This window comes from Drosophila subobscura, chromosome O, assembly GCF_008121235.1.
Source record: "Drosophila subobscura isolate 14011-0131.10 chromosome O, UCBerk_Dsub_1.0, whole genome shotgun sequence".
Classification (NCBI taxonomy): Eukaryota; Metazoa; Arthropoda; class Insecta; order Diptera; family Drosophilidae; genus Drosophila; species Drosophila subobscura.
Genome location: NC_048533.1, coordinates 28166369 through 28185007, shown reverse-complemented (window position 1 = coordinate 28185007; position 18639 = coordinate 28166369). Strand labels below are relative to the sequence as shown.

The window sequence follows — 18639 nt, the reverse complement described above, 5'->3', positions numbered from 1 at the left end:
ATCAATAAATGACACGTGCCTGGATCGAATCACGCATCTGCCATGTGGCCGTGCCTGGGGCTCCTGGGTCCTGGAGCTGCCGCAGCTTTATTAGCCCAAGCCCAAAGGCAACAGCAGCAACAACAATAAAAGCGAATAAAAATTAAATATAAAAACGCATTGTGGCCGCTTTTAAGTGCGTATTCAACATATTGGTATAATCAAATGTGCATTGAACATTATTCAATCGATGCAACGGAATGTAATAATTTATGCGATAACAGAGACATCAATTGCAGTCATGCGAGAAGGGGCGGGCGACAAGTGACCGATGGTCATGGTATTTTATGCCTTATGCTGATGTGTGTGACTCGAAATAAACCACAATGAAGGATATACAGCAGCCTCAGGCAGCCAAAAATTGCATGCACACGGGCACATGTGTCACAGTACTTTGATCCATGGGCATATACCCCAAACGAATACCCTAACTTAGAGTGCACAGAGCTTATCAGAGCTGCTACGAACGTACAGTAGCAATGCATTTTTAATGTTTTTAATGCCATTTTTAAATGGAATTTAATTGCCACCGCTTGTCGGACAGAGGAAGACGAGGCTGACGATGATGATGGGCCGCTCGCTGGCTGGCTTATCGATGCACATGATGCGCATGCAAAGCACTTTTTAAATTATCAACACAATTTTATTAATGAAAAAAATGCTGGACGTACAGCTTGTAAAGGACATGAAGGACGTGCCAACGAGGACGGCCACTTACAAAACATTTGATTATTAAAATGTAATCAAAAAATTAACTTAATTAACGGTGCAGAAATGCATTGAACAATTTTTGTGATTGAAAAACCCCCGCGCTCTCAACAACAAATAATATCGGGCAAACGGTAAACTGATAATAAAAATCAAATATAACGTATACGCCGTGTGCGGCGGCTGTGGCATGACAATGAAGCAGCCAGAAGGAGCAGCAGCAGAGAGAAGATCTGCCACGGACATGGCCTGTAACGGGTGTAAGTGTGTGTTGGTGTGTGTGTGTTGTCTCATGCATAAAAATTACATATTAAAAGATATTAGTGTGAAAATTGATATAAAAATCAATGAAGCAGGCAGGCAGGCAGGCAGGCAGCATCGACAGGCGGACAGCATCGACAGGCGGACAGTGCGACGAGCTGCTGCTGACAGCTCGAAGCGGCGACAAGTTTAAAGGGTGCGCCAGTGTTGTAAAGCGACGTGGCATGGCTTGGCCGTGTGTATTGTAAGTGTTGACATAATCATTAAATTTTATTATCGTTTCATAGTTCTGTTGTTGCTCCGTCCCCCCCAACATCTTTCCACATACTTTGCACTTTAGTTTTCATGTTACAGCCCCGCCTGCCACCACCCTCTTATAAATTAGTTGCCCAACACACACAGACTCCCACACACACACACACACACATGACATTAAAGTGGCTTTGATGCCGGGACATGTCTTGAGGCGCTTCCTGCTGGGCAATAAAACGTATTTTTACGATTGCCCCTCCCATTTCGAGTGGCACACTTTGCATGCACAATGGTCCGACTCGCAGGCGGCTCCACTCAGGCCCATAAAGGGAGTCGTATCAGCGACAAATAGTGCCACTAAATGGCCACGGATTATAATGATACACAAGGTTGGCCATGGAACTGTGTCTTGGCCATTAAAAGTATGCCTAGCTCGTAGCCCTGAACTAGGCACAGTCACAGCCAAAAAGTCATCAGCTATAAATGTTAGATTTAACGAGGTCTGAGGACTGTGCGACTGTGCGACTGATACACGACGTGCCCCAAGGCTCGTGGGTATTGAAATAATTTTTGGTCTGGCGCACATCAATGTCAATTGATTGCAACCCTTTTCAGGCCAGTGCTGGGTAGGTACTGAGGGACGAGGGCAGTGCTGGACAGTGGCAGTAACTGTGCACTAAGTGCTCTGTGTGTGTGTGTGTGTGTGTTGCCATTGGCCGTGCCATTTGAGCGCAAGTGGAGCATGAGTCCAGTCTGATTTCTCTTTCTGATTTTCTTCTTTGCTTTCGCTGCCATGCGCCACGGGATGCTTAAATAATTGAGCAGTTAATCGCACCAAATTGCTCGAATAGAATTCCCACAGCCACCTCCACTCGTGACTGTGCCCATGCCACGTGCATCATTATGTGGCAGCCCATTGATTGTATGCTCATTGAATTATGCAAATGTTGTATGACCTTACAGCAAATTGTCAATGCAGATGCCGTTGCCACATTTATTCTGCTGCTCCCCGACTGAGTGTGAGTAAAATTACCCAAAGTGAAAGTGAATTGATTGCTCGTATTCAGCACAAAATTGTGGCAGAAATTACGTGAGTAAGTTTCTTGGGGGGTCAGCACAAACAGAAACTTGACTTGAATTTAGTTGGAAAGACTTTTGCCCCGACCAGCATAAATCTTTGATTGAGTTGAGCAGCTCCAAGCTGACTCCATCAACAGTTGATCTCTGCCAAAATCTCTGTTGCAGCTGCAGGTTGCAGCGAGTGTGTGTGTGGCATAAGCATATTCGCAGCTGCCATCGCCCGCCCACCTGTCCTCGTGCTCGTTTACGCACTCTACCCAAAGCCAATCACGTTTTATGTAACAAATCCAGGAGCCCCAGGACTAGCTCCACGCACACGGAGAGCATTCCGGCAACCCCACCAATTCAATTGAAGCCAAAAATCCAACGCGTATTTGTTTTTCAATGATGCCTGATTATTGAAAATCTAAATTCCAAACGCTGACGATGGCCCATCATTGACGATGATGATGATGATGATGATGATGTCGACGAGGACGAGGACTAGAATGCAGCTGTGCATGTGATCCGGATCCTGTCCCCGAGTGTTCATGGTTCATGGTTCATGTTCATGGTTTTCCCTCGCTTTGCTTTTTGTTTTTTGTTTTGTTCTGTTTGTTTTTGGTCATAAAGCTGAGCTGAGCTCAGCGTTAAATGTGCCGGGGATTTGCTGGAGAAAAGCTACGCAGCTTGATTGGAAAATGGCTGCAGGTGATTGCTTGCCATTTTCATTTATGTGTGTGCAAAGCGCAGCATATTTTGTATTTGTTTGACATGGCTGGGGCTGCGGTAGTTGCCATAACTAAAATGTACACAAATGTATTTAGATTTAATTGAAAAGCCAAAGCCTGGCAAGCGCCACAAAGAGAGTCTTGGTTATGGCATTTGGCTTACAATTTTCCAACCAATTCAAATATAATTTAAGGCAAGAATCTCTTGCAAACTATAATAAATGTCAAGACAAAATATAAGTGGAGGAAATGGAAAATTGTGAAAGGCAGGCAGGCAGGCAGGCAGCTTCTTAATGTTGTCATCGCTCGTTGCTGCTGCTGCTGCTGCTGCTCCCTGCTCCGCCCCCTACTTATATGGCTTGGCCATGATGAACTGCACGAGACAATGTTGGAATTTTTATTAACCATCAAAAAATCCGCGCTTACTGTGGCTCTGGCTGTGCATCCCGGGATGCCTAGAGCCAAGGATGCTTGCGTGCTTGGCGTGTGGCACGCACATAGCCCAGAGATTATCTCATGCAACGCACACACACACACACGCGCAGCATGCACCCGCATAGGAAACACAAAAACCCAAAGCAGTTGCCAAACCCTAACCCGAGACGCTGAGACGGGGCCTAGAGATCCTCTCTCTCCCTTTCTCTCTTTTTCTGTAGCAATCAGCGTGCCTTGCAAGTCATCATAATGGCAGCAGAGCGGCAGCCCAGCGATGAGCGTGGTGGTGGGTCGTGGTCGGGTTGCAAGGCACTTGTGGTCTTAATATAAAAATCACTTTGTGTGTTGTGTTTGCCGCTGCACGCTGCTTTGCATTTCTAAGCAGGCAGGCGAGGCAGGCGGGCAGCCAACAATGTTGTTGTGGAAACCCTTTTGTTTTCCTCCGCAACGGCTGTCGGAAGTACAGTGAAGCTGGAGCAATACCCAAGCAACTTGCACCAGCATATGTTCAAAGCTCGCTTGCTGCACTTTAAGTGCTGGCGCCTTTTCAGCACCGAAAGACAGACAGACAGATAGACAGACAGACAGATATGGGGAGCTGAAGAGATAGCTGACTACTTGGCCACTGACAATGCCAAAGGTCAACGAGGCGTATGAGTAATGTCATAAACAGCTGCCGCAATCGCAATCACAGCAGCAGCCTGGGCTCGAAGAGGAGCAGAGCAGCAGCTGAAAGCCGAGAGACATTTTAAGCTCTCAGTGCAGTCAAGCGAGAATGTCGCCAAGCCACACAATACATTCATGATGCTCTATCTCTCTCTTTATCCCCTTTTTTGCCCTCTCTCTGTCGCTCGAGCACTCTTTCTTGCCATCCCTTTTCAACGTCTTGCCATTGCGCTTTTTCTTTGCCATTTGTTTTCAGCTGCCTGCCAGCCAGCCAGCCTGCCTGCCTGCGTTGATGGCTTAAACGGATAAAAGTTAAGTAGCTTTGAAGTTGGCCAGATTAGCGCGCATATCGCGTACGCCCGAAATGGAACAAAAAGCAGGCAAAAAAGAGTAATGAAAGGCACAAGAGAAGGCGGCACGAACCTTAAGCACTTGATGGAATACCCTTTCAAGGCGAATTTCTCCTTCCAATTATTATTTCAGTTTCTCAAACTAAAAACCGAAAAGAAAGTATTATTTTCTGTGTTTTTATTAGCCCAAAAATATAACAGAGAAAATTCTAAACAATACACAAGTGAGGCCAAACTTTTCAGCAACTAAAAGCTGGCATTTCCTGAGCTAGTCAGCCCGCCTGTTCCACAGTTAGTTAGTCATGCAGTCAGTCAGTCAGTCATTCAGTCACTCAGTCAGTCGATGCCTTTGTTTGCCTGCTTTTCGTTTGCTTTTTGCACAGCAAAAAATTGTCAAATATTTTGTTGTACAATTTTCATGAGCTTGACAAAGTTGTTCATAAGCTGGCGGCGGCCACCGGACTCGACAATGAACAATGCCGAACGCTGAGCTCTCCGGCAGAAGGCTGTAAAAACTAACTGAATTTTTAATTATTCGATATTTCCACTCAATGAAAAGGATGAAATTGGTTGGGGTTAAAGCAAACTATCATAAAATATTTCCAAAGGCATTCAATTATTTATGAAAAGCCAAAACGGAAGCCGGGAAGCCGTAGGAAACTCGGAGAAAATTCATGGAAACGCTGGAAGAACTTTACTGGCGACAGTCGGCGATTAGCTGAGTCTGAGATACATTTTTGTGGCTGAGATACATTTTTGGCTTATGTTTGGCCAAATTAAACAATTAAAATAGCTTTAAAGTGCAAAAACAAGGCATTAATAATACGAATTTATGAGGAGATTTTTGAGCAGTAAAATCTATTTGATTAGCAAAGAAAATATTCGAAAATATCTAAAGAAATTTGTAACGTTGCAGAATACTTTATAATAAATATAAATAATCCCTAAACTAGCTCCCACAAGTAACTTATTTATTGCTTTTTGCGTTTGCCTTTTCGCAACATTTCAAAGCCGGTGTTAATCCCTTTTAAAGGCCAGACCCAAGTCCAACATGAATATCTGCCACTTGCCATTTGTGATCTGTGTTCCGGTGCCTGCCCAAGCCCCACAATCATCATTAAATCCAATGGCTGATGTGATGCCAGGAAACCCCTTTTGTGGCCTCCAGCTGGGGTGTGAAGCTGCCATTGTTGTCGCTGGCTGATTGTTCAACGATGATTTGGCACAAATTAATAACAATTTATTTATGTGCGCAATTAGTCGAGCCACATAAATGGCAACAAACCAAATGGAGCTCTCTGACTCTGGCTCTGTGGCTATTGGTAGTGCATATAGCATAAAGATTGGTTAAACAAATATACATAATTTGCATATTTATGCCGTTTGCAATGGAAGCACAAAATCCGCAACAATTGCAGCCCATTGTTGCACATTTTTTGTTGTTTGTCGCATTGTTTTATGGCATTTCAATGAACAAACAACAACTAACGCTATCACGGCTTCTGTGACTCCATTTAATGCGATATTTTGATACATGTTATTATATTTATTTGGCTTTGTTGGTGTGCTGCTGCTGCTATTTCTGATTTCCTGGCTGCCTGTCAATTGATAAACGCTTTAAATAATATTATTTAATGCTCAAATTATGATTTAAATTATAATGAAATTAAATAGAAATTACAGAAGTGAAATTTGAATTTAAAGTCATCAAAATGAGAACTAGGAATCGAGTGGGTTAGACATTCCAGCGTAAATTTATTCCCGGAACTGGCGCCACACACACAACCCCATTGCCTGTTCCCTTCTAACCTCATCCTTCAATGTCGAGTGTCAGTCATGCTGTGCGGCATATCCTTCCTACACCACCAACCCACCTTCCCCTTGTCGTGCCCAAATTAGCAGCTAAATGCTACAATTCATTAAGGCGCCACCAATGCCGGGTAAGCCCTAATGAAGTTGGCCTACAAACACGAATGGCCCTGCGACTGCGACTATTTGTTTCAGTTATTTTTCCACGTGTCGATGTGGCAGTGTTCCACTGCTCCTGCTCCTGCTCGTTTGTACGTTTTTGGCAGTTTTGTAATTGGACTGAAAAATGCTCGAACACCTGCTGGGACACATCTCGGAAGGTGAGAGAGTGTGTGAGGGTATGGGGTGTGCGTTATGCCATTAAAAATGTTGAAATCGCACGAGAGACGGCTAGTAAATATTTTACATTTGCATTTTGACGCTAGTTTTTTTATGTAGTTGCCCAAATAAATTTGCATATTTTTTTGTTACTTCCCTCTCTCTCTCTCTCTCTCTCTGTTTTTGTGTGATTTCATATTTTATTTTCGTGTTTTTTATTATGTGCGCTTAATGAAGTCAGCAAGTCGCATAAAATAAAATAGTGTTTCGTACAGGAAACGAGACCTGGGCCTCGTCCTGTTCCTGTACCTGTGCCTGCAACCCCTTGTATTCCGGCCAGCTAAATATTTGCCACAAATTATGTTCTTAATTAAGTGACTCTGTGTTTTGGGGAGTCAGAAACGTGTAAAGGAGGCCGCCAGGAGGATAATGCCAAAAGGAAGCTACGTGGCAAACGCATGACAACCGCACAAAGCGCGCACGAAACGGAAATAAAAACTACAGCAGCACAGAGGGAGCCCCTGAAGTGAATGCACAGTGGCAGTGGCTGGCTGGCTGGTTGTTTGGTTGGTTGGTTGGTTGGTTGGTTGCTTGTCTTTGCCTGCAGCAGACCCCGTAGGGTGTCGGTGGAACTACTTTGGACAGCAGCCTGCCAGCAATTTGGTCAAAGGATTTTTCCGCGTGTGTGTGTGTGTGTGCCATGCACAGGTATGATGGCAGCCACTCTCATTATAAGTTATTATTTTAGCGGGGGGAAAAAAGGAAAATCAGTAACAGTCTACAGGATATAATAATTAATTGCAGTTACAACTTTTACTGCAAGATAAAATATTTTTGATGATTTTACAAGCGCTTAAAAACGTTTGTTAAAATTTAAATAAAAGCAATAAATGTTTCCCAGGAGAATTCAATTTGTTCTTCTACTTTTTCACGATAGAAATGAGGATAAAATCTGCCATGGAACACAAATTTAGCGAATCACTGCTAAAAAATGTGTAAATAAATCTTAAAATATTATTAAAAACTCTTTTTTAATTCTGGTTAATTTTTGTCCTTCATTTTGCTGGGTATCCCTACGTTTATCTCACTTAAAAACCCCACTCAAAGCTTCTTATGAAAAGGCTTTCGGCTGATGTGAAATTGGCAGCATTCTGGTGGTACGTGATCCTGGTGCTCTGGCCCGATTGGGGCACGGCACACCTGGAGGCAACGCTGCGAAGGTAACCTCCAATTAAGCTCATCAGTTTAATGTGCTCTCTGTCGCCGGGTTGGCATTAATATGTGTCAGCCTGGCCCGTTGCCGTTGCTTTTGCTTTTGCTTTTGCTCTTACCATTGCCCTGCCCGAAGTCGAATGGGTCAGTGCAGCCAGCCACGTAATAAGCGTGTCGACGCCCTGCTGGACGTGCCTGTGGAATTGTTCGGGGAGGCGGGGCCCCGACAAAATGACTTAAATTTCCGTCGGATTTGGACTGGGGAGTCGGACTTGGACCTGGACCCCGAGTACTATTGACACGTTTTGCTGTAAACTTGGCATTTCTCATAAGCCAGCGCACACAGGGAACAAGCATAATCCGCATATATCCTCTCGCACACATTTGCTTATGACTCATGAAAATACAAACACAAACACACATGCACACACACACACAGTCGGAGGAGCAGAAGACAGGAAGAGATACTGAAGAGCGCAGAGAGCAGAGAAGAGCATCGACAGTATTCAGTGCCTGCATCTGGATTACGGTTCGGAAGTGTAATGCAGCAAATGTCTCCCTCTCTCCCACACCCCTTTCCTTTCCCTGTGCCCTGTGTCTGTTTATTTGTTGCCATTTTTAGTTGCCTTAAAGTTGCAGCTTAATGGCAATTCTCCGCTTGGCCACCGCTCGTCAGGCAGACCCGCTCCCCTCCTTTCTGTAGCACTTGACTCTCGACTGTTTGCCGTTTGTCGTTGGTCGTTGGTCGGTCTGGCGGTCAGTTGGCCAATGTTTCAATATATACATATACGAGCAAGCTCCTGGGCACGTCACGCCTGTTGCCTTTGACAGTTGTCCGGACTAATACTGGGACCCCACTCATCTCCATGTCTAGCTCTATACTGTGTCTGTGGGGGTTACTTAAAGTGCACAACAAGTAACAACAGAATGAAAAAAGCACTTAAAACATTTTTGATTGGCTTCCAGCACTCCTGCTGCCATTGAGCATTTTCCCAAAATTCTAGATTTTCAGGTGCAACATTGCATCTTTGGTTTTGGTTTTTGAAATGGAAAATGAGAGTAGTTGGCCACACAATCGGTTTTCGGTTTCACTTCAATCTCTCAGTTAAGTGAATGGTAAATGGTTTTGGTAAATTAATTTTCAACAACAGAACTCCTTGCTGCTAAAAGGATTACAAGGCTTTCAGATTTGCCGCTTGCTTGGATACTCTTTGCCCTGCAATCGATAAATAAATATTTCATTGAACTTATTTCTTTCTTCGATCCGCTAGCGACACTCCTTGAAGTCCATTATCTAATGGGCCACAATTGAAAAATGGCGCAGAAACGTGCCGCAAAGCATTTATGGCTAAAGACTTCTGATTCCGTTTTGGGCGCAAACGTGGCAAGGGTTTCCCTTTGCCAGGTGGCTGCGGCACGTTATCGCTCGGGGTCTTTGGTCTGTGGCGGGGCGTTGCGGGGCGGTGGGTTTTGTGTGTGCTAAAAATAAATATGCCATTGTTCCAGATACAAAGCAGATAGTCCCGCCGAGCGTCAAAGCTAACCAAAGGGATCTGTGGGCCGTGTGGCAGTGGCGGGGCAGTGCCCTCGAGCGAGGATGAGAAAAGGACAGGGGCAGGGGATTGGGACGGGGCCTGCTTAAAGCCGCGTAATTTGTTTGCTTGGGGCTCTCCTATTTGGGGGTCGCTTCGGTCAACACACTGCGACGACTGCCATGGGGGCGCGGACTAAAATTCTCTTTGAATGTAGTTTACACACAGATGCACCCACACACAGCAGAAGTACAATACATACATATATACAAGCCGGCTCTTTAACCTAATTAAACCGACAAAAGGCCCGCGAGTCCTTCAAACAGCGGCCCTGCAGCTGTTCCGTATCCTTCGTAATTTACTAAAAATTGGTTTATAATTTTGTGAAATATTTTTGCGCCCGCTGCATAAATTTTGGAGAGTAGAAATTTAAATTTGTATCGCCACCATGCGTAGCGGCGGAATGAGAATTGATAACAGTCGGAAAGCAAAATTCTCTTACCTTTTGGGCAATAATATTCTGCCATTACGTTTCTTTCATCATCTTCCTCAAACATGAGTAGTCGGCGATTATGTGGTTACGTCGGACGGATAAACGGTTATGTTAACGCGCGAAGAGTTACGAAAGAACGATTTACGAAACGAATACGAAAACGCACGAGATTATTTCCATGAGAGCACATATTTTGTGTATATTAAAATAAGGTGGGATGCAACAGCATATAAGCTCGTGAGAAAACACCAACGAGAGAGAGCCAGATCACCCAGACCACCTCGACATGCGTCGACATGCGATCGCTCTTTGCTTATTGATTTTCTCCTCTTCTTCACATTGGGTATTGGAGTGGGAAAGGGACACAGCTTCGGTATTATTTTCACATGAACCAACAAAAAAAAAAAAAAAAACGAAAGCAAAAAAAATAGTTCTGAATTCATAATGCACTTTTATCACTTCTTTTTAACTTATTTCTTTGCTACGGCTTCGCCTCCATTCTTTATTTCGCCTTCGCCGATCTGCCTTTTGGATGCCAATTTGCCGACGGCTGCCAACTCTCTGGATCAGGGAGTTGTTGTTGCAATAAACACACAATTTTTGTAGCTTCTTTAATCACTGAACACTACACTGCACTACAATTTTAACACTTCACTTTCACTTGTTGACTTATTTCGCCTTCGCCGCTCTGCTTTTTGGTTGCCAAACGAGAGAGCGTCGACACGCTGCTTTCGCCCTTTTCTTATTGCTTTTCTCCTTCTTCATTTCGCCGCTCTGCTTTATGGGTGGCAATTTGCCGACGGCAGCCAACTCTCTGGATCAGGAAGTTGTTGTTGCACTAAAACACACTTTTTTGACCTTTAATCACTACACACACTTCACTGCACAACACTTTTAATACTTCACTTTCACTTTTTGCCTTATTTCGCCTTCGCCGCTCTGCTTTTTGGGTGCCAAACGAGAGAGCGTCGACACGCTGCTCTTGCTCTTTTCTGATCGCTTTTCGCCTTCGCCGCGCTGCTTTTTGGGTGCCAAACGAGAGAGCGTCGACACGCTGCTTTCGCCCTTTTCTTATTGCTTTTCTCCTTCTTCATTTCGCCGCTCTGCTTTTTGGGTGCCAATTTGCCGACGGCAGCCAACTCTGTGGATCCGGAAGTTGTTGTTGCATTAAAACACAATTTTTTGACCTTCTTTAATCACTGCACACTACACTGCACAACACTTTTAACACTTCACTTTCACTTTTTGCCTTATTTCACCATCGCCGCTCTGCCTTTTGGGTGCCAAACGAGAGAGCGTCGACACGCTGCTCTCGCTCTTTTCGTATTGCTTTTCTCCTTTTTTCACATTGGGTATTTTCGTGGGTCAACACAACCACACATACACACACACATTGCCAGAGATCACGTGATAGAATAAAAAAGATGCACAATGTACATCAAATTCTTATTACACTTTTAACACATCACTTTCACTCTTTCCTTATATCTCCTTATATCTGCCTTTTGTATGCCAATTTGCCAACGCCTTCCGCCTTTGTGGATCAGGAATTTTTTTTGCCATTTTTGAACCTTTTTATTTTTATCACTTCACTACTACACTGCACTGCACTGCGCGACAATTTTCCCGTTGAATTTTCATCCAATTCCCGATTTTCGCGACCCGAAACGCGGAGCTCACTTAAAACCGCATGCTTGGCTCGACCGAAAAATTGTAAGTGTGAGAGCGGCGCAGCTTTGCATGCGTAGGTGGCTTCGTTTCTAGAACATTCTATGCTCTCTTTCTATGCTCGCTCTCATTCTTCTTGCTCTCCTTCTCCTTCTCTAAGCCATTGAACGTTGTGCGTTATGAATACATGCTAATGCAACGGTGTATTGTAGGAAGGGGAAATAAGTTGTGAATTTTGGTTGGCTTGCGGTGGGAGAGGGGCGTAGAAGCAAGGCGAAGCATAAGAAGAGCAAGGAATGTGATAGAGGGCAGCATGTTCGAGAAACTAAGCCGAATACGCATACAAATCTGCGTCGCTCTTATGATTTGTGTGTTTGAAGAGTTAATGCAACGGTGAATGCCAAGAAGGGGAACGTGCAGAGCGTCTAGTTTCGCATGTTGTTTAAGAGGGAAGTTGGGATGAGGATGCAGCGCAACAGACAAAGAAGTGAGAAGACGTGAGAATAAGAAGAAGTTTGAGCATACATGTGTTCATATGTATGTATGTACATATGTATGTACATATGTACATACTTACATTGCTGTTTGGTCTGGGAACATATTTTACTGCGCTGCTTTAATCTAGCTGGCTCTTTTAACATAATTTAACCAACAAAGGGCCCCACTGATACCTTCAAACAGACCTTCCTGCGCTGCAGCTGTTCCGTATACTTCGTAATTTACTAAAAATTGGTTTATAATTTTGTGAAATATTTCCGCGACGGCTGCATAAATTTTGGACAGTAGAAATTTAAATTTTTCGCCACCATGCGTAACGCCGGAATGAGAATTTATGCCATTCTATTCAGAAAAACAAAAAAAGAAAATGTTGCGCCATCTCTGCGGCAACTTTGTGTGGCAGCTACTTTGGATGCCGCGCACTCCCTCTCTGCGTCTGTTTGTGTTTTCGTGTGCGCCCCCCACGCCCGTCCTAGACCCTAATTGTTATCTATGTAATGCGCTGGTTTTCATCTTTTGAAGCACAAAAAATTGTTTCCAGCTTGCAGCGAAAACATTTGCTTTTGCAATTTATTAGAATTTTAAATATGTTTCGTTGGCTTGCCGAAAATGCTGATGAAAATTTAATGAATTTAATGCGCACTCAAAGGAATAGCCCAGGAAAATGAGGATTTCCTCGGTATAAGCTCAGGGTACGGGAAAGGGCTGTGAGTTCAAAACTCATGCGGCAGGCAAAAGCAATTATTTAATTTGGCCATAAGCAGCGACGAGAGTTCTATTTCAAGAACTCCACAAAAATAATGCAAATGCAGCGCGCAGGAGAGAGAACAGAAAGAGAGTAGAAATAACACGCAATTATATTACGGTTTATGTTGCCAAGGAAGAAAGAGATGGAAGAATTCTATAAATAAACTTAAAAGAGGAATCGCTCTTAAGGCTACCCCACAGATTTATTCAAGTTTAATTTATTTTACTTTCTTTCTTGCTAGTGGAGGCGAATTTTTAGTCTTTGTGTTCTTTGGGCATTTATCAAGTGTGCCACTTATTTAATAGCCTCCTGGTGGCCTTTTCTTGTGATTTAACAACAAGACTGGACCCCCACCACTTGGTGTCCTTTCCGATTGAATAAGCGCAGTTAAACGATTTGATGCACTTAATTCCCGCCCCATTCTCCGCTCTTAATTCCCAATTCCCTTTTGCCGTCACGCGCTAACAACCTCAAATAACCTCATGCCTCATGGGGCCCCCAGCCACCCAGTCCGGTGCGGGCAGACGACCATTTATGGCATCTCAACAATTTCAAGTAGTTGGCAACGACTACCCCGTGGCACACCCCCTCGGAGGCAGGCAAGAATTTTTGTTTATGTTGTAAACACATTCCAAGCGACGACTACAAGGCAAAGCTTTAAAGCCCAACAACAATAGAAGGCGAAGATGGTAAATCCAACAACAACACGGGGGAAGCAGGAAAGGGAAAATTGTCCTTTTGTCAATCGCCGCGGCACCACACGCCGCCGCAATTTTTGCACTCTCTTTCACTCACGCTCTTTCTCTCTCTTCGCTGTCTTTGTAGATCTTCGCAGCGTGTCTTCTCTTTGCCCCTCCAAAGTCTGTTAACTGTGTGTTAAAAAATTTCATTTTTGTGTGTGTATTTTTTTGGGTGTTTCCTACGGATGACGAAGACCAAAGTGTGTTTACGCTGCTAGGGAACATCTGTGTTTTATAATCGAGGCCTAAGCCCAGGCAGAGAAACGTTGAATCCCAGCCAACAAAAAAAAAACAACACTGAGCGGACCTTCGGGAGCTGAGCTTGAAACTAGTCTCAAAGGTAAAGAGAGGGAGAGTAGATGGGCAAAGAGAGGTCGAGTAGGCAAAGAGTGGGAGAGTAGACAGGCAAAGAGATGGAGTGTGCTGGCAATGAGAAGGAGAGGGCGCAACGTAGGCAAAAAGGTAAAGAGAGTGAGAGCGAACGAGCAGAGGAGACAACAACAAAGCAAAGGCGAAAGTGCGAGGGGAGAAAAAAAAAGTAAATTAGTGTTTTGGCACTTTCGGCAAACAAAGCGAGTCGCTCGGCCACTCGGACATCGCCAGACCTTCGCTGCAGCCCTCCCGCACCTACAGCTACACCTTCGCAGCAGCCCTGCTACCTCCCCCTCCCTGACCCAGCTTCTCCCCTCTCGACAGCTAGTTGCCTGCTGGCTGGCCATCCCTGTGCTGGACCCTGAGTTATCGTTCTGTTCTGTCTCCCCTCCAGCTGTGCAGTTAGTTAGTTTCTGTGTCCTTCAGTTTCAGTCACAGTTCCAGTTCCACTTCCAGTTGTTGTTGTTGTTGCTGTTTCAGTTCCATTTGTGATTGTTGCTGTTGCTATGTTTCTATTGCGCTGTTTCTGTTTCCCTTTCGGTTTTCCTCTGTTTACTTTCACCTTGTACACTTTGTTTTCTGCTCGTCGGCGAATGCCCTTTGTTGTTATTTGCCTTTTGGCGCCTTTATTATAACGTTGCACCTTTGCAACAACAACAAAAAGTGCAAAAGGCAAATGGCAAATGGCAATAAAGGTCGCTAACCAAATGACACGTGGCCATTAAAAAGAGCGAGCGCCGCCGCACCCCGCCCATACCCCAAGGAACAATCCACAAAAGAGAGTCAACGACTCTCTTGCCGTCTAATGGAAGAGTTATGAATTTATAACTAATACGCATTAGCAGCGGAGGCCGAAAGTTGCAGAGAAGTTCCTCCCGGGAACCTGTACATAAATTAATTAGCCAGATAAAGAAAAGCGTTGCGGCTGGAACTCCCTCTGACTTTGCTTCATGCTTCTGCCTCATAGCTTCTGGCAGACAAAAGGCTAAAATTAATTTCAAATTAGGCTGGCGCTGAAACCGAAAACCAAAGACCTAAAAAACAGCAGCAAAAGCTGCTCCCCCCAAAAGCCGTAACCGACACCGAAAACTGCTAGCTGAAGATGGCACAGAGCGAGATAGCAATTAACATGAAAGGTCCTTGGACTGTGCCGCTTTCAGCCTCAAATTAACGATAAGCCAGAACGCACCCTCGGGGGGCGTTGTTCGCCTTGAAGCAGCTGCTCAAATTATGGATAATTCCGGTGTTCTGATTACCCGATAAGATGCCCCACAAAATTGAGCGTAAGCTGGCCACAGAGCCAGATAACATTTGGCCTACGAGTTGGCAACATAATTATTTGGCGGAGAGGAGTGCAGGATCCCTCCATTTAAATTGTTTTTAATTAAATATGCAGCCTCAGCATTTGTCCTTCATTGTCGTTTGCTGGTCATTGGCAGACAGGCAGACAGCAGTCAAACCGCTTGACAAATGCCTTTTTAATCCATTTTGCACAACAATTACATGTAGCTGTCAGTTCTGTATATGCTGCTGCAAAAAATAAACTAACGGCCCCAAAACTATGCATAAACATAAATCCATGCATGACAAATCTGTGTGTTCCCGGCACAAGTGTCAGAGCCAGCCTCCTGCTGCTGCTGTCCCATCTGTCTGAGTGATAAGCAAATGGCACACATTTAAGTTTTTCCCTTTTGCAGCCAGCCTCCCATATTTTGTGTCTATATAAATAGCGTTCGGTGCTTCGCTGACTGCATGACAGACTGTTAAAATGTCAAAATGACACATTTGCCTAGCGTGTCATTAATATGCGACAGTTTTTTACCCCCTCCCATCGCCATGTCCTGCATGTGTGTGTGTGTGTGAGCTTTCTGTGGCATTTTAATTTTCGCAAGGCATCGGGCAACAGCCGCGACGCGGCGCACATTGACTGCTAACCGACTGACACAGAAAAAAGCAAAATGCGAAAAGCGAGACCCGAGACCCGAAGAGAATATTTCCTAGCCGAAGCTCGCTCACTCTCTCTGTCATATTTCCCTGTATTTTTGCACTCAGCTAACGTTTCACTCACACACACTCGAGTGTGGGGGTGGCGTCGCTCTGGCATAATTAGTAGCTGAGGGGTGGGGCGAAAACTTCATCAACAAAAGCAAATGCAATTTCAAGACTGCGGACTACGAACGCGGCAGCGTTGCCGTGGCCCTGCCTTTGGTGTGAATTCATTTCCCATCCTGCAGCTCCCGCCTGTGAACATTCTCCACTCCCCCCAGCTGAATTGACAGTTTCGGTTTGTTGACTGTGCGCAAACCTTATTACGTTAGCATAAGTACATATTTTCAAATTGCAATTGCAATTCACATGAAATTAGAAATGATGTCAAGACTTTTGTCTCCATTAGGGCCGGGCTAACTTTTTAACACTTCTCCTGCTCCCCCTGCTGCTGCTGCTGCCACCGTATGAACATTTCTTCTGCCATTTGTTTTCTTGTGCCCAAAAATTCAATTTGGCAAATGACAGGCATCAGGCACTTTCATTTGTTGCTGTCAAAAATGATTAAAACAAAAGTCTTTCTAGACTTTTGCGCATGAAGAATGGCCAGCACAAAGCGCAAAAATAATAATGCAAAAGGTATGCTGGAACTTAATATTGTTTTCTGTGGCACATAAGCAATAATTAAAACTGGCATTTGCTTGTTAAAATTTAATTAGTTGCTCTCGAAGCAAAGATTTGTCTTCCAAGCTTGGTTTTTGTTTGCTCAAATATTTTTGTGTATTTTTTAAGCTTTGTTGTGGCTTCTTTGGTTCACTGAAAGCTAAAATAAATGCAAACAAAAATGCTACAAAAGATCCCTGCAGCAGCTCCATCAATTCCCAAATTTTCCTCAACACAAAAACCATTTCATTGGAATTCCCATAATAAACTTAAGCGAGCCGCAAATGTACATTTTCCTATGCCAAAAGAAAGGCAAACACTTTTTTTTCTGGCTTACCCGGGAACTCACTCGCAGCAGACACATTTTCATTTCCTACAGGCCATAATTCATAACTAAATTGTGAAAAAAAAACGAAGTACCAGCAGCAGCAGCGGTAAAAGGTTTCTCGGCTTGTAAAAAAAAAACACCCGACTGCCAACAATTTTGGCGTATTTTCGTAGCGCTAATAATTCATTTTTTGGCGCAATTTGCTTAGCGCCCCTCGAGCCGCTGCTCTTTGATCTGCTGCCGGGCAAGAGGATTACCCAGGCGGCATTCTCCAGATACCTTTTCACACGTTCCAATGAGTTCATGAAATTTTTAAACAAAACACGAAAACAAAAGCCGTGCAAGAACGGCAAGAGAAGTTTCGTTGTGTAAGCGCGTAAGTAACATAAAGCTTAAGTACGAGTATAATGCATTGGCATAAGTGTGCGTGCCAGGGTCACACACTTAAGAGCACACACACAAAGAGAGGGAGAGAGAGTGAGAGAAAAGGTAAGAGAGCGCGCGGCACAAATTGCTTTTCAGGCCTTGCCCTTAGTTTGTGTTTTGCATTTGGCATTTTTGTTTTTGTTTTGTTTGGTTTTGTGTGCTGTAACAATGCCCCGTCATTATTATGATTATTTTTCAAAATAACACACACACACAGAGGGATCACAGGTGCTGTCACGGCTGCTGCTGTTATCCCCGCACTATTCAACAATTTAAATCCATTTTGCTTCACCTTGCCCCGGCTCATCATTCAAGACAGTCAGAAAGAGAGAGAGGGAGAGCGAAAGGGAGCGAGGATGGAGTGTATGCACGCTGGATATGTCGCCTTTAATGGCTCGCAGAGGAAGTCACGCGTACTTTGTTTATAACCCAAAAACCTGCTCTAATGTTGGTGGCACTCCGGCTGCCCCCTGCTGCCTGTCACCTGAGCAGACTTCTCGTGTGTCCCTAAATCACGAACGAATGTACAACGTGACAGCGTCTCTACCTAGAGTCTATTGGGCATAATTAGTTTCAAATATTTGCGCAGAGGAAATTTAATTTTTCCTTACGCACTGTCGGTAATTTTCATTTCCACAAAGTAAATGGAAGCTGACATTACAGGTGGGGGAGCACAAGAGTGAGGAAGGGGAGAGCAGGAGCAGGAGTTGCCAGGCGAGAGTGTAGCTGAAGCTGGAGCGTAGCTGTAGAACGAGCATCTGGGGGATTGCCATCCTAATGAGCACTCGGTTGTTGCTGAAATTTTCAATTATCTCAAAGATTTCGCTGACATTTAGATGCTATCGATGGGCACGTGACCTCGACAGGTATACCAGATCGCGAGAAACGAGGAATCTTGATGAAATTTCAAACGGCAGTCAACTCCCGTTAGCTTCAACGCTGGCCGCTGGCAACTCTTCGCTGCTCTTCGCGGCTCTTCGCTCTCTTCAGCAGTTCTTCGCTCTCCTCTCTGTCGGCAGCGCTGCCCTCTGCCGCTAGCCGTTCATCTCCAGCAGCAGCAGCGCGCTCTCTCTTTCTAGCGCTCATCACTGGCAGCTGCTCTGCTCCCCACTCTTCCTCTTTCAGTCTCTCTAGCACTCTTCTTTCACTCTCTCATCCTCTTCCTGGTTTACTGCCGTCTGGCTGTAGCTAAGCATTAGGAAAATTGTAAAACAAGTTTGGGTTTGGGTTTGGGTTAAGCTAGCAAAATGTTCATAGCCAAAACTTGCGCATACCAACGCACACACACACACACACGAGGACTCCAAGGACAACATTGAGAAGAGTCAGCATAACATACAGGAGA

The 18639-nt window shown here is 44.5% G+C and overlaps 1 protein-coding gene across 1 annotated transcript in view; it reads left to right on the top strand.

Moving 5' to 3' along the window:
* Window positions 1-17328, top strand: part of LOC117897276 (ABC transporter G family member 20) — a 66037-nt gene extending 48709 nt beyond the window's left edge. The window contains exons 10-11 of the mRNA XM_034806006.1: window positions 12713-12723; window positions 17318-17328. Of these exons, the coding sequence (XP_034661897.1) occupies window positions 12713-12716 (4 nt within the window). The 3' untranslated portion in view covers window positions 12717-12723; window positions 17318-17328. The remainder of the gene's footprint in view (window positions 1-12712; window positions 12724-17317) is intronic.
* The last annotated feature ends 1311 nt before the right edge of the window (window positions 17329-18639 follow it).